The sequence below is a fragment of the Salarias fasciatus genome, chromosome 14 (assembly GCF_902148845.1).
Source record: "Salarias fasciatus chromosome 14, fSalaFa1.1, whole genome shotgun sequence".
NCBI lineage: Eukaryota > Metazoa > Chordata > Actinopteri > Blenniiformes > Blenniidae > Salarias > Salarias fasciatus.
Window position 1 is genome coordinate 32734396 of NC_043758.1, and position 16947 is coordinate 32751342.

Sequence of the window (16947 nt, forward strand, 5' to 3'; positions counted from 1 at the left end):
CGGCGTTCGTCCTCTGTTCTGCTGTGTGGTCCCGTCTCTCGTGGTCGAGCCTGCACCTTTGTCTGAACCTGCGCGGGTGAGCCGGGTTACTCGGCTCTGTAATGGAGTCCACAGGGGCCGCGGGCAGGGAACGCAAAAGGTCTGTTCAAGCAAGCTGGCTTTAAAAGTACAGATCTCCAGACTTACATTAATTACACTTCAGGCAAATTCATTTGGATTTCTGCCCAGTGAGAGATAAGGTTTTTACTGCAGATGAGGCAAGAGGAGCCCCGAGAGGAAGAGCAGATAGTCTTGATGCTGCCCTGTTTGGTTCTGCAGCCCTTCCTTTATCTCACAAAGTTGTGTGGCCTCTAATGCCACGTGCGCGGAATTCAATCCACCCTTATTTTCCATTTACAACACTTGGGAAAGATCCTTAAAGAACAGAAGTGTTGGAGAGACCAGCAACCAGCAGGAATGAGAGAACATCAGTATCACGGAAAATTGTTCGAGTTTGTTGTCATCTATTTTCCAGTTGATGGAGGGGGTTGGCTTTTGTCTTCATAGTTTAACCAAATGTTACTTTTTTGGAGATTTTCCAGACTAAATGAAAACATCATGTCAGATTTTTATGACCAACATTCTCATCACATTTGTTCAATATATGCAAAGTATAAATTCAATATGAGTGAAGTTAAAACTGTTGATTTGTGGATTTTTCTACTTTTCCGTGTCTCCAACGAGACACAATCGATGATTGATGATTGATGCTCAACACCTCCATTTTCTGTGAACAGGAACTAGTTATAGTCCTCTCTGAACATGCTCAGTGTTGTCCTTCCAAGTGTCCTAAAGCACCGTCCTCAGGGAAAAAACACAAATATTGTTGAAAGCATTGCATTGATCACAGCATTAATTTCTTTGCACTTAAATCTGTAGATGTTTCAGTAAAGCTAATATTGTAGCTCTCAGCTTTAAGTTGACAATGATGCATCATTTCATCTTGTATTGTGTGTCACAAATATATTTCGATGTATTTCTTCCTGTCATTGTGAAGCAGAATTCACCGAGCGTTGGATTGTTTCACCCACTAATAGGAAACGTGAGCTGGGATTAGACCGCCGTGAGACAGTTTTACCCTACTGATGCTGTGTTGTTGCAGTAGTAATCCCATTCCAATTCATGACTTCCTAGATGCGCTCATTTCCAAACACACATTCGTTGAGTTATTCTCATCAACCCACCGTTTGTGAAGTTCACATGGACTTTGACAGGAACTCCGTTAAGCTAAAAACTGACGCTTACTGGAAGGGAAAAGAGAGCTGTTTGTTTCTTGTTTTTTGAGGAAAATTTCAACTTGAAAATGTTACATTTGGAGCAGTTTTATACTCCAGTGTGACTGGAGTGAACGTCTGTCCACTGTTGCAGTCACAATGGGACACATTCAAAAGAAACAGACATGAATATTTCATAAACAATTTCTAGTCCTCCATCTCTACATGATCTTAAACATTTCTTTAATAATAATAATAAAAAAAGAAAACACCATCAACAAGCATTTTAAAAAATATACATCACATTTATTTGTACTGACACCAGGAGTCCGTACAGAGTTGTCTTTGTCTATTGATGTATCCGGGCACTGCAGGTTAGCGCCTGTTTCCTATTTCCATACATCCAACAGTCAACAAACTGTATCACCAAGCATTGCTTAATCGCTACCAGAAAACAGAGTTTGACAGAGCTGACACACACCACTGTTTTGTCTCTAAAGGTAACACAATGTACAAAAAAGCAAGTCTGGAAATAGTAATATTCTTGTTTCGATAAAAAACTTTTTTTTCCTCCTTCAATGTGTGAATAAGAAAACAATGCACTTATCTCTACTGAGCTTCTGCTGCATTGCTTGTTAGGCAGCCAAGGGGCAAATTGATGCAGATAAGTCATGAAAAGAAACAGGCCGGCTGATCCCTGTATTACTACCACAGCAGCGTTCCAGGAATTGTTCATGCTCTGTGGAGCCCCAGAGCGTTTGGAGCCGTCAGAAAGGGGTGAGATGCCAGTCAACGAGAGGAACACGTTGGGATTGAAATAAACGATGAAACACATCTTTCCACACAATGTTTACACACTACAGTCTCGCACTACCGTGATGTTGGAAAGAGCTGTGCAACTCAAAAGTCCGGGGCCTCAAGGGCTAAAAAAAAAAGGGGAAGTGAAAAGGATGAACTCTGAAGAGCCGCATGTGTACCGGCAGGTTCAGCGGCCCCTTCGGCAGGCCTCGGGCCCGTCGGGATGGGTAAGGCCAAAGCGAGCAGGCAGTCAGAGGGAGTGTGGGAGCAGGAGACTGGTGGCTCCCGTCGTGAGGAGTGAGGACGGCACGGTGGCCTCACCAGGAAGCCGAAGGCACCAGAAGAACCAGGAGCAGCGCAGTCCACGTCAGGCGGTGCACTGAGCACTGGTTGCTTTTGCACGGACACCTGGGAGGAAAGCGAGGCGAGAGGGGAGTCGATACACACGAAAACAAAGACGCATTCATTTTTAACGCTAAACAAATCCATTGATCTTCTGAATTAATTGAATTTGGGAGTGTGGAGCTGTGAAGAAGCAGCCTTTTTCTTAAAAGACCACTAAAGAAAAAGAAAAGGCTTGAGAGAAAAACAGCAATTTGCAGCCTTGAAAAGCACGTTGGTCACAGCGTGGACCGCAAACTTTCAGCTCGTCCTGTTGCTTAGAAGTTAATTGGCTGTGCAGGGATAGAAAGGTTTGTGTGGGTGAGGTAATTAAAACAGTATTAACCAAAGAAACTTGGCTCGCACACAGCTGTGGCGACTCAATTAAGGGCAGGACTTAAGACTGCCACAAAGAGAAAACAGCTTGTGTCACATAACAGAGTCTGGGAGCGAGAAGGGAGGGAGGTCAGGGAGCTTACCTGACGACGGTAACAACTCGGACCTGGGAGCTGACCACTCCTTCTCCGCCTTCACTGAGGGCGCGTACATCGATGGTGTACGTGCCGCCCTCGGGCAGGGACAGGATGGTGGAGGGGTTGATGGTTCTTGTCACCTGGTTGAAGCTCCGACCCTCCTGTCTGACTAACACCTGCAGAAAACACCCAGAACGTATATCAGCATCTTTCTGGCTGCTCCACTTACAGCAAGTCTACATACAACCCGGACTTGACAAGTTTCTACTGTGAATGCTGCAACAAGGTCAAGGCTGAACAAATACACAATTACATTTCGTTATTGTTTATGATCAGTGAAGTATTTTGGGCACAACAGTAGAGCTGAGTGTAATCTGCATGGTAATAACTTGAAGGAGGAGATAGAAAAACACATTTAGACAAATATTTCTTTTCAGTGCAGAATTAGGAAATGTCCTCAAGTGCAGGACGAGTCATTAAACATCTGCCACTGCTTATGACAGACCAAAGGATAAATCAACAATTATCCTACTAGCTTATGACAAATGGAGGGGAAATATAGAGCTGATATTAGTTAGGTCATTAAAGACAAGGGAAGATGTAAAGAAAGCTGTGTTTGAGAAATATTTTCCTCTGAACACTTCAACTCTCTGGCTCCTTCCTCTCATGTGCAGCAACTTGTTGTTGCTTTCTCTCCTGTCCGCTCCTTTAACCACATCTGCATCTGCAGAGATTTCTTCCTGGAAAGCGGGAGTTTTTCTTCTTCACGGCCGCTTGCACATGTGAGATTGTAGTCGATTTTCTCTTTGTTATAATTAGCAGTTTGTCTTTGGTTCTGAAAATGTCAGTGAAATCTTCCTCACATTTGAATCACTTTGACATCTTAATATATTGGTGAAATTTCTTTGTCTCCCTTGCATTAGTTTTAATCTCATAACTGTGTATGCAGGATTCAGGACCGGTTCATTACCATGTACCCGATCACATCGGATTCGTTGGCTTTCGCCTTCACTGGATCCCAGCTGAGCGACACGTTGTTTCCCTCCTGAATCCACATGAGGTTGATCGGAGGCTGAGCTGGAGCTGCAACAAAAACACAACAGCCTGAGTGCACGCTCAAAACACAGACTTTCACAGCGAGTTTCTAATAACTGGGCCAATTACCACACTTTTTACAAAGGGATTTTGAGCAAACTTAACAGGTAGCCTGTATTCCATATATAGTATGACATGATTAGTGTCAGTGCTGCACTCACGGGCTTTCCTGGTCTTGGCTGTGACAGCAGCACTGGCAGGACCCTGGCCGATGCTGTTGAAGCCTTTTACTGTGATGAGATACAGGCTGTTCCCCTCTAGTCCTGTCAAGACCATGGACGTTTCGTTTTTCACGGTTTGTTGTTTTTTCCCCGACTCTTCCTGCTCACTGTCTCTCCAGTAGCTGACCTGTTAACATAAATTAGGGGCTGAAACGCACCGTTCTCGACTGTCATCTTATGCAGGAGGCTAAAATGTCACATACTGTAAGTGAATGCACAATTATACACACAGGCAAGCAAGCATGGAGAGCGAATATATAAAAAATATGAGAAACCTCATATCCTCTCGGTCTGCCAGGCCCGGGATTTGGTGGCTTCCACGTCAGCCTAATTTCCGAGGAAGAAATGCTGTAAGCTTTCACATCGGACGGCGGCTCTCTCGGCTCTGTGAAGCAAATCAAATGATGATGATTGCGAAATGCTTAAAACTCCCCCCTGTGGCTTTCACGCCGGCACAATGTGGTCATTAGCTCACCGCCCTCGGCCGAGTGGATGATGACCACTTCGCTGAATGGCCCATCTCCCTTGTTGTTGTACACGCCAACTTTCACTTCGAACGGGGTGAGGGGAGGGAAGGTCTCGTCGCTGGTATTTGTACATGGTCGAGTCCGCCGAGGTCACCATCTTCTCCTTCCAGCCTCTGGTCCCGTTGGCTCGAAATGCCACGATGTAGCCGAACCCCTCGCCGTTCTGGAACTCCTCGGACACCGGCTGGGAACGAACAATCGCTAAAAATGAGTTTTTCACAGAGATGACCAGCATTTACAGTCTGACTGGAAGTGCATCGTCGGCACATTTTCCCATCTGGACGGCTTCCTCCGGAGACTTCCCCGATCCAAGTGTACGGAAAACGACTTTCTCCTCTGTGGTAATCCTGAATAACCAGCTTTCAATTTCCCACCCATTCACTGCGACTGTCCTCTCCGTGTTAATAAAGACGCAGTCAGCGCTGAGTAATGGAAACAATTCATTTCTGGCTCAGTTGGGCCCGTGACGTTGCTATTTATCTTTTCATGACTGGCAAGCTAATTTTGGGACCCGGGTTTTTGTGTCCTGGCTTCAACAATTATCTGGGAGTTTCCTGAAGTGGTGAAACTGGGAGCCGTCTTCCACAGCTGCTCGGCGGTTAATCAAATCAAATGCCAATTTATTAAGTGAGCTCGAATTTAATTAAAATGTGAGCTGCGAGGGATTAAATCTTTGGCTAAATTTAATAAATGGCGAACACCTGTACACCTGTTTTTTTTTTTTTTTTTGGCGAGAAGTCTGCCACTCATGCTGCAGTGTGTTGATTTGCATAGGATTCAGAGTAATGCTTCCCCCAGAAGGCGTCGCCCACATTAGCTATGTAGCCTACGGAGAGGTAGTTCACATTTCACTCAGCAACAACCAATCACTCTGACTGGCTAATTACAGGGATGATCAGTGGAAATGAATTAGCTTCCATCAGAGTTATTATGTAAGCTGGCGGCGCTTTGGAGAAAAAGACGCCAAAGAGCAAAAAGAGAGCAGGAACAAATGGGCCGGTTATGTTTAGAAACACTGGGAACCGCCGGACAGACGTGGATGAGTGTGGTCACTCGGTGAGAGGGATGATCCGACCGAGGTGCGTCTCGCGGATGGAATTATGGGACCCGCTGGGTTCGCTGATGGTGACTGTGGGGGCATCACTAATGGTCCTCTCTCTGCTTCCCGGAGAAAAAAAAAAAAAAAAAGAGCCCTCACAGCCGACTCTAATGAGACGGCTGAATGAAGCTGCGGAGACTGTTTAGTCATTCATCCTGCTTAATAATCCTACCCACCATGGCTGTCCAGACACTGACAACCCTCCACTGATGATTGGAGAGGCAGAACTTGCCGTGCACCCGCATGCCTCGACTGCCAACGAGGGCGAACATTCCCGCACTGTCTCCTTCAATATCCGCCTCCATTGATCACTCACCAGCTCCTGATTTATTTCCAAAAGCATTAGCAGCAACAGGAGTAACCAGGGCAGAGCTAAAATGACTTGAAATGCCAAGTCTCAAAGGAGGCTACTGTATCTAAGTGGAGCGTGTCGGCGTCGTGGAAAACTGACACGCTTGTTGATGGATGACCAATTCCTGGATCCGTAAATGTGCAGAGAGAAAACATCATTCTCAAAAAGAAGCGCTTCGATTCTTCACCGCTGCACACTTAGTACTTTGGAAGTAACTTAAATTGACAGTGAAAATGAATAAAGATGAGTAAACTGAATAACACTGCGGCGTTGGGGTTTGTGCTGATGCACCTGTTGGAGAGACAAATCGTCCTTGAAAAGCTGCAGGTTAGAAGACAAGTCCTGTGAAAAATCATCACAGTAAAACTGTAAAATGAATGCATGCTTTAAAAAACAAGCTTCATTACCATTTTATGTCCAACAAAGCCACAATCAGGAATCTTTTAACTATCACTCGATGTTTTTTACTTTCAGAACAGCTCATTTTCACATTTCCCTAGATTGTTTCTTTACAGCATGGCGTCCTATATTATTTATATGGAGGTTGTCGTTTGTTATACTGGCAATGCTAATGACACTCTTGAGTTATAAATAGGAAACAGTCTTCCACCAAACACGATCCCATCTGGAATGGACATTATGCCCCATAATGTGCCACAGAGGTGCACTTCTCCTGATGTGAAGGTTATCTTCCCAGTGGCAGTTGGGCTCCCATACTTAATAACTACAAGAATAACTGTCAGTAGCCTCCACATCTGTTCACAGTTCCCCTGTTAATATATCCTTCAACTAATCTCAATTGCAAATTCTCAGCTCCGCCGATAGTAATTCAGCTCGTGGGTTGCCCCCAAATCTGGCTGAGCGCCAAGACGCCCGCCAGGAAATGGTTAACATGAATATCATCTTCGCGTGGTGCGTGATTTATTGCATTTCATACGGCCGTCGCAGGCCTGGATCACAAAACAGAGATTCATAAACAAGTCCGGATTGAGAGGAAGCGACTCGGAGAGTCAAGGTTAATCATAACTGTGCCTCTCTGGTGGGACGTAATTTTAAATTCACTACATCTTAATCACTTGCCCGGCTGATGCAGCTCTGTGTAGAGCGCGGCCCAGCTGGCCCCCTTAGAGCTTTGTCAGCAACTTCTGCGTTTTGTGACCAAACTGTGCCCTCTAACTTTTGAGATCACGGATGACTGAACACATTTTATCAGAATAAACACGGAGCGTGTGCAAAATGCAAAAACTATTTTTTGGACACACTTAATATGCAGATCTGTTGTGTAATGCATTCTGAGTACATTCATGAGGATAGATAATGCATTTATGAAGTTGGCTAGACGTTCCTTTATATGACAACTTCTCATAAAAGTGATAATCTGTTAAATCTCATCATTCATCATGTTTTATGCCTTCCTGGAGAAGTGACGGCAGTTTATTATGGATAAATCTGATATCATGTGATAACTGCCTGGTATAAAAATGAACGGAACTACTGACAGATCGTAAGGGTAAATTATTGCTAAAAACACCTTAAGAATGAACATCAATACTGCTAAGAATATGATTGCGTTAGTTTAGCCCTTTATGGGAACGCAATGAAACAGAGAATTTCAAGAGTTGAAGGATTTCTAAAGAATACTTTAAGACATTAATCACTGCATGATGGTATCGTCCTGCTAAAAAATGTTATTTTTAAGAAGTGAACTACTGGTCAGGGTCAGAGTTAACTGGAAGGATGGAGTGACCATATATAACTTTAAATATAATTAAATGTAGCTTCACTCAGAAACATCAAAGCTCAAAGTGTCAGGCATTCACCAGTTATGTCAACAAACATTAATAACATGATGCGACTCAGAGTTCATACTGAAGAAAGGTGAACTTGCTCATAAAAACCATTTCTAGTTTTACACTTTAAAACCTTCAAAATCAATTCAAACCAAGATTCATGTCAAAAAACACACACTTATACATAGTAGATATGACCCCGTATAAGGTCACTGAAGGCATCTCATGTGTTTGTATTCAGTTTGTGTGAAGAAATATAAATGTATCATCTTTTCACTTTGATAACATTTAATTTCATCTCATCCATTTCTTAAACTGAGTACTTTAACCTGAGGTTACCGTTCAATCCCAGTGAACTGTGGACTGAAATAGCTTTTTTTTTCTCGTTTTTCCTGATCAAAGTCTCCAATGCAGAGTTCAAACCGAATGAAAGAGGGTTCAGCAGGACTCATGCAGAATGCCGGCGCTGACGGGTCCACGCCGCCTGCCCTCTGAAATGGAGAAAGGTCACTGTGCTTGAACGACTCGGGTTCACCTGAGCTCCTCACAGCTCACCGGACCATCTCAACCTTTATGTTGCTCGCTGAATAAAATGTGCATCTCTCCTGCTTCTTTGTATCAGAGGGGGTCACAGCTCCCGGGAGTTCAGATCATCGCTGCCTGGAGTGGCTCGGTCTATGAGCTGGTTATTTTGCTGGAAATACTCCACAACGCTCGCTGTGCTTCGTTCATCCCGTCACTTTTTTGGGTTGGACTAAGTTTCCTTTTCAGACGACGACAAAAATAACTTTCAGGGTTCAATCATTCAGGAATGCATTTTTTTTCATGAATACATTCTATCCTTGATGAAATATTTATGTGTTTCGGGGTCAGCTGCTGCAGCTCCATCAACCGTAGGTAATTAGATTAAACGCCAATGTAAACTTCTCCATCTCTTTAGGTTCCTGAGACGGTAGAGTAACTGGACTCCGGCACGACTGTTATGTAACGTCGTCACGTCACGTGAGACAACAACTTCACAGAGACCGATAAAGGTGGAATTAACGGCTCCATCCCTGCAGCCGGTGGGCTTCTGGGACAAGCTGGGAGCTGAACTGCATTATTGGATTGATCAGTTTAAATCTGATCACGTTTTCGCTGCTTCATGTAAACTGAATAATTTATCTTTAGATCAGGAAGAATTCAATCACGCTGACAAAAAAAAAAAAAAAAAAAAAAAAAAAAATCGGTAACTATGCAAAGGCAATGTAAGCCAGACATAAATATTTCACAATTTTCTGAAACATGCATCAGCTGTGCTTGAATGTTTCATGTGAGACCATGTTGGCTTCATATCAGTCTCAGTCCTCTTTCTAGAACTTATTTCTCCTGTTTGATTGTTTCTTCTAAAAAAAAAAAAGAGTTCAAATGAGTCTCAAAATGCAAAATCATGTTAAAAAAATATATAAATTTATATTATATGAGAGTGTAAACATCAAGTTACCTGCCTCTGGAAAGCAAAGTAACATTTTTTGGGTTCATGTCTTGAAAGATGGCCAACAGGAGACAAAATCTGTCTCATATTTGGTTGGTGGCAGGAAAGAAAATCCATGATGAAAAAGTGTTTTTTCACCGGAGAGCTCAACTCTGAATATGTGGACTTAAAACACAAATCGGACATCCGCAGGCTGGAGAGAATAACAGCAGACGTGAATTACAACAAGGATCTATTTGTTTCACAGCGGAAGAAGCGGATGGACCATAAAACGGCGCGCAGGCCGGACTTTGACTCGGCTAACCTCAGATAATCCACTGAACCGCGTCTCACTGCCGGCGCTTCATGTTCCTGAATCGCTGTGGCTCGTTGATGTTCAGACCACACTCCTCACTCAAAACCAACATGGAAAAAAAGAGCTGCCCGTCATAAATCATGTAAAATCGTTGGAAAAAAGCAGACGCACCGCCAAGAGTTCATCCCACATGAAAGATTTTCACACACACTTTAATAATAATTTGCTGGTTTTTGCTCTTGGAGAGGACATTTCAGAGGAAGGTCAGAGTCATCCTGTGTAGAGTTTGCATTATTTTTCCAAGGTTTCTGCTCTCACTGGCTCTGTTCAGTTCACTCATAATAAAACTGTAGTTTGGCTCGAGGCTTCACAGCTCGCTTCACGGTGACAATTCTATTTTCCACACAGTTTGCATGTTATCCCTGAGCGTCTACACAACAGTCAAACATTAAATTGAGCTAATTGGCACATCTTAACTGCTTCATGGTGAGATTGTAAGTTTGTGTAACTTTCTCTCTGTGATCGACCCGTGACGTTCTACCCTTCCTTCGCTCTGCTTTGTGGATCGATGGACGTTTGGATGAATTTAGCTTGAGGTATGACGATGCGCCGAATCGACTGCAGCTGCTCTTACGGCTGCTATAATTCATTTTGACTATTATTGGACAAAATCAAATGCATTGAACAGACCTTCATATGGAATACAAAACCGATAAGTTGTTCTAATCGAGGCCGACGTGTAACCGCTGTCTCTCTTGAAATGTCGACATTTTGATCACGTACACTCTGAAACGTGTTTGATTCTCCTCATGTGAAGGTTCATCCACGGTGGTGATCACCACACATAAGACATGTAAGATGCGTACATGCAGCCTAATTTCATTTCAAGCGGGCCAGGCCAGCAAAATAGTGCAATAAAATATTTACATTTACAACAGAAAATAATTACAATTACCTTGTACTTTTTAGTTTGTTTGTTCTGTGCGACACACACACACAACACACACACACACACACACACACACACACACACACACACACACCCACACACACACACACACACACACACACACACACACACACACACAGTGAACAAACAGCGACTGCAGCAAAGTCATCATATCTCACCTCGAGTGAATGCAAACCGATGCAATCACCTGCGCATCGTAAAATCATTAGGCCGTTTCCTTCAAGCCCGAAACCACGAGGACGAGCGTCGTCCATCAAACGCGCCTCATCCCCCTTAATAACGTCTGACAAGTGTTCCCAGGGAAGCCAAAGTGAAGGTTTTTAATCAGGAGCGCATGCAGTCACCGACACTACATGATTATTAACTCACATTCACACACAGGATTCTGTTATTTAGTGAGAGTTACTCCGTTCCGGGGGAACAATGGGCCGAGCTGCAGTTTAAAGACGGGTATTAAAGAGGATCGGGTCTCCGGGCGCTTGTTTTCACTCTCGGATTACATTACCGATCTCAACCTGTGGGTTCAAAAGTGTGAGATTGATAAAGACTCCCCTCAGAGCGCAGACTTTCTGTTTTCTGGTGAGTTTTGTTCTATCCACAGACAATGTTATTGATGAAAACTACAGAAGAAATAACAATCACACAGTAGTTTTGTTAAATAATCAGGTTTACTATGTTGTTGTTTGGGATTACATTTCTTATCATATAAATATCAACTCTAGGACTCTTTTTATTATTAATATGATGGTAAAAAATGTACATTAAGTCCGAAAATAAAACAAATAAAACCCCAGGGTTAAATAGCTGGGATATGGTAGAATTTTTTACCTAATGTCAACAAAACTCTGCTTTCTTTAGTTTGTTGAATTAAATGTGGATTATTGATTTGAATGAGAGGAAACCTTTTGGATTTTAGGCTAACAGCTAATCAAAATAAACTCAGAATAACTAAGTAACTGGATTTACATGATCGCAGTGGGGAATTTGTAAATAAATCCAATTATTAAAACCTCACTGAGGGAATCTGAACCGTTTCACTGATTTTGATTGATTTCTAACTGACTGCAGTGAGAGTTCATCATGATTATGAGTTTTTCTACCTGCTGACACGCGCGTGTGTGTGTGTGTGTGTGTGTGTGCCTTACAGGGAGCGTAGCCGGGGGACTCACCTCCCACGAGATGACCAGTTCGTGCCGGCGGCCGTTCCCCCCGCTGACGTTCACCGGAGCCACCGAGGGGACTGCGGGGAGGAGAAATGGTCGACACTGCATCAGCGCCCCGAGACCAGACGACACTTTCATTTCAACATGAAGTACAAATGACGACACAAAGGAGAAATCAGGTGCAGAACCATTTCCTTTGACCTATTTCATTATAAACACTTGAAAATGAACATGCTGTCCTATTCAAGAGAGCGAAATAAACACTCATAAATCATTTGCATATGAAAGGATCAAACAGAGTAAAAAAAAGTGACAACAAATCCCATTCATTCCACAATTTATAGCTTAAAAATGCTTTTATATTCAATGCTTGGTTGCTTTAAAGGTTATAAAATCCTGCAGTACACTCCTGGCCATTACTGCTCTGCAATATACTGTAGCTGCATGAATTTATTCCAAGTGGTCAGACGAAGCCGTGACCCAGAGTAAAGGGGAGCCAGGTTTGAATCAGGGTTTAAATACCAACCGCAGTGCAATTTACAGCGACCGGTAAGGTAATGGACATCACACTGTGAGAATAATGCACCTAAAAGCAACAACATGCATTTGTGTTTGCTGCAGAGAGCATATCTGTTATAAAGTGTCTCAGGAATATGCATATTGTTTTCATGTCTTTAGTTTAGAGCTATAAATATCTAAATGGCACACAAAGTTTTAGAGTTGAGTTCAGAAAGTCCCATCATCGGATCTGCTCTCGAAAAGTTGCGTATCTAGTGACTTTTAGCACTCAAAATGAAATAAAAGTTCTTCCTCACCTGTTACTGCCATCAATAACAGGGTCAAGTGTTTCTTTAAGCTGCAAAAAAAAAAACAAAAAAAAAAAACCTAAACTAAAATCTATGGCTTGCGCCCAGAGAGGAGAACTGGAGATGAAATTCTGTTCGAAATACAAAATAACTGCAGTCAACCTCACAAATCAGACACAGTTTCAAGTCTGTGCCTGTTTTGACACCTCTGTCAGTCAGACTGAGCCGCTCGGAGCTTTCTGCTCTCTGCTCTGAGTCGAGTTCTGGCCCATTGTTGACATTTAAATCACACGCTGTAAATTTCAGGATGAATAACGACGACTGCGCACGGCTACAGTAATTAGTCCGTTAATTACGCCGAAGGAACTGGACAGATTAAATAAGCCACTTCAAAATGACCACTGACCTTTGTAATTATTGTATTTTATGGACGGGAAACAGGCGCTTAGCGGAGCGGCACGCTGAATTTCTGCCCGCCATAAATAGTGGATTCTGCTGTGCGGCTGCCTCGGGGCATTAAAGGACTGGCTGGCTGCTTTCGCACAAACACCAAACTTGTTGAAATTCATATAAGCAGCTTATTTTCAACTTCTTCCGCAATTAAAACTGAGTGTTTTAACAATGGGGATGCATCCTGGTCAGGATGTGGCGTGTGGGGCCACCAGCTAAGCTCTGTGTCTCCAATAAATCACCAGCTGGAATTTGGCCTCATTATATTAAACGCGGGTTTTTTCAGGAGGGATGTGACTGGACTGCAGCCCCCGCTCCGGGGAATTCACCTGCTTCTTTGGTGCGGACGCCTCTGGAGGGAGCGCTGGGATCTCCGGTCCCGATCCCATTGCTGGCCACCACTCTGAACTCGTACTCCACCCAGGGATTGAGCTCCACGGCCATGGCCGACTCCATGTCCCCCGTCACCGGCTCCGGGTCTGCAAACACACACACACACACACACACACACACACACACACACACACACACACACACACACACACACACACACACACACACACACACACACACACACACACACACACACACACACACACACACACACACAGTGTTGATGCTCAGTCACTCAAAAAGAGAAAAAAAAAAAAAAACAAGCACCACTTCACAGCTGCTGCACTTCTGTCCTCCTTCTGCACAGTATGTAAGCAGTATACTGTCATAAGTGCAAACACTTAGCCTTAAGTGTGTTTGACGGCGCTCGTATCTATAGTGAGTAAACTATTTAGGAGTCCTCCTCTTGAAAACGCCAACCCCCCCACTGCCTACCCAAATAGCTGCAGATGCAGCAGCTTGGCTTTTTATCACATGATAAAGTGACAGTTACATCAAAACAATAGTTTCAGCACTATAAAACATGCTGTTTGTGTGAATCATCTTATGGATTATCTTAGAAACTGCTCATTTAGCCATGCACAGGTTAAACATACAGTTTTGACGATGTAGCTTATCATTTATTTGCTATATCTTCAATAAAATTAACAATATATGTTCTGTTTTTCAGAATCATAAAGATTTCTATTGAGATTATTGTTGAGCATATGAGGGATTTTGAGCAGGATCAATCTAAAAACATACATAAACACAAATGAACATATAAAAACAGGTATATTGACATATTAACAAGTGAAAAAAATTACATATACTGAACATATCGGTATAAGCGATTCTGAATGATGGAGATTTTTTGGGTGTGTGTTACAAGCCAAAACAAAATGCCTATTTTTTCACACTGTTTTTCTCCAAAAAATACACAAAATTGCAAGAAATTGGGTCTCGCTGGCAACCTACATTCATTTCTCTTCATCCTAAAATCAAATTGAGTTATTAATAACAGAAGAGCTTCAAGTTTAGTTTGACAAAGTCAGAAAAGTGTCATGTTGCTTATGGATCACATGTTCACTTTCAAGGATAACGGAAAACTTTACAATTTCTGCGGATGAAAGCTGAGAGGTGACATCTTCACCTCACAGCCACTGTTTCATTTCGAATCCACTTGGCAGAAACGTGGCGCCAGAACAAATAAACAAGAAAAAAAAAGAGGGAAAGAGAGAGCGTTGCGCTGGGTTTCATGGACTCTGCGTCTCTTCACCTTCCCTTCAGACTTGGTTGACTTGGCTTATTTTCACGGCAGGCGGTGACGACACACAATCCACTTCAAACTTGCTGCGTGTCGTTTTGATGCAACACCTCGATCGCAGCTTCACAGAGCATTTGGTAAGTGTAACTCATTACACAGAGGGACGCTGATTTCAATCAATTTTCACAGTTTCTGCAGAAGCCAGCGATGCAATTAAATGAGACGCTGAGGCCGGGAGAAGAAAGGGCCTCGCCAACGTATTTAGAGCAGAATCAGGAGCACGTAACACAACTAATCTAGTTTCTTCAGGACCGCCATAATCAAGCTTTGTCAATATTGATCCCGCAATAACAAACAAACATTGGCTGAAAGCATATCCGTGTCACCAGCGGACCAGAGGTCTCCGGAGCGCCGGAGCTCGCGCTCTTATCACTCAGAGCGGCTCACAATGAGACCTCTCTGTCAGGCAAGCGGCTCTTCAAACATGAGCTGATAACTCTGTTTGCAAGCAGTGGGAGCTAAAAGCCCAATCCCCCTTTATGCTAATCTTAACAACTTCAACACGGACGGTATATCACAGGAGTCCTAATTGTGCTTTATCGAATTAAATGTGCTTGAACGGACACGATGTGAGAGGAGAGTATACAAAGTGTGATTTATGTATCTGCGGGGAAGAATCATTATCGCACCTTAAACTCTGCTATCGTTATCACACGGCGTATTAAGATGAATTACACACAGTGCTTAGCAAGCTTTCATCCTTCAATGCTAAGTGATAATAACTGATGGTTATAAAAAAGGAAAAAAAAAATATGAGTCAACTGGAGCTCAAAAGGTTAATTCCCCACTCGGCTCAAGTTCCTTTGTAAAAGAAAAAAGCGTGTCCTGAAAAAGCCTGTCCCAACAATCCGTCTGTCCTTCCCTGTCCTGCTGTCTGGAACAGCAGAAAGTCTTCATCTGAGTCGGGTTCTGCAGCTTTCTGCCTATTTCCACTGTCACTTCTGCTTTCTCATGTAGATTTTTCTCTGTAACAGAGCCTTGAAATGACTGTGCTGTATTTGGCACTGCAGAAATCAAACTGATTCTAAAATGTGTTGTGTTAAACAGACCAAGGATTTAGTGTCTCTGACTTCTGAGGCCAGGTCTAAATAGATTGCGGTAATATGTGACGATAAATTGACGTCTCCTGCCCTGACTGGGCTGATTTTCCACGCCGGTACATAACTTTGTGTGGCATTAAAGCCTCCGTATACTCGCATTAACCTCCAAGCTCTGAAAGCTGCAATTTGCTCTTTATTGATTACCTGTTTTGACAGTTTGCCAGCCTAATGAAAACGGGCTCCGGGCCTGTAAATTATAGGTGCTGATCGGGCTGTGGTTGTCCAGGCCACGAGTCCACGACAGGGTGGCGGTGGTGTCTGTGATCTCCTCCACTATTACCACCCCGGGGGGGCCTGGAGGACCTGTTGATAGAAAAAGGAATTAGGAGACGGGGAGCAAATTGCGGGTCTCGACACCCAAATCAGCAACACTTCAGACAAGTCGAGACAAAAACACAAAAACAATCTCGGCATGCGGCTCGCATCAGCCTAAACCTGGCGCATCGTGACGTCTCCATCGCATTACTGCTTCACTGTTGTAATTTTTACACAAACGCCAGACTCGTGCTCGACACACCCGATCGAACGAGGACTCCAGCTGACGCCGATCTGCTGCCAGCGCTTTCCTGCTGATTCAGGGGAAAGCGGAGCTTCGTTTTGGGGCTTTTCAGCTGCAGTTTGCCAGGTCTGCTGAGCGTGACTGGGCGGTGGGCCTTCCTGTGTTTTAATAGCGCTGAACATATGTTTACCTCAGTCTTCAATGGTAAATGTAATCTGCAAGTGCAGCAAACGGCTGAGGACTCTGGGGCAAACAGCTGCAGATGAAGAGCTGGCAGGTGGTACTCTCAGTGAAAACCAATGTACTGTGTCCCTAAAAAGTGCCCATTTGAAGGTTGCAGAGAAAAGGGTGTTTGCATAGATGAATAATGTCCAAAAAAATGTATTTATGTCTGCACAACATCTCGAGAGCACGATCCATCTGGAGGTTTTTAGCAGTTGCTGCCTGCTAGCCATAGCGTGCTAGCAGGGTTAGCCTCATCAGCTGTGACGGTGTCAAAATG

At 43.5% G+C, this 16947-nt stretch overlaps 1 protein-coding gene across 1 annotated transcript in view; it reads right to left on the bottom strand.

Moving 5' to 3' along the window:
* Positions 1-1814: 1814 nt before the first annotated feature.
* The window catches only part of cntn5 (contactin 5), a 131826-nt gene continuing 116693 nt past the window's right edge, over positions 1815-16947 (bottom strand). Inside the window, 10 exon segments of the mRNA XM_030107969.1 lie at positions 1815-2459; positions 2912-3081; positions 3876-3988; positions 4162-4348; positions 4497-4606; positions 4697-4805; positions 4807-4932; positions 11898-11968; positions 13477-13626; positions 16091-16249. Of these exon segments, the coding sequence (XP_029963829.1) occupies positions 2369-2459; positions 2912-3081; positions 3876-3988; positions 4162-4348; positions 4497-4606; positions 4697-4805; positions 4807-4932; positions 11898-11968; positions 13477-13626; positions 16091-16249 (1286 nt within the window). The 3' untranslated portion in view covers positions 1815-2368.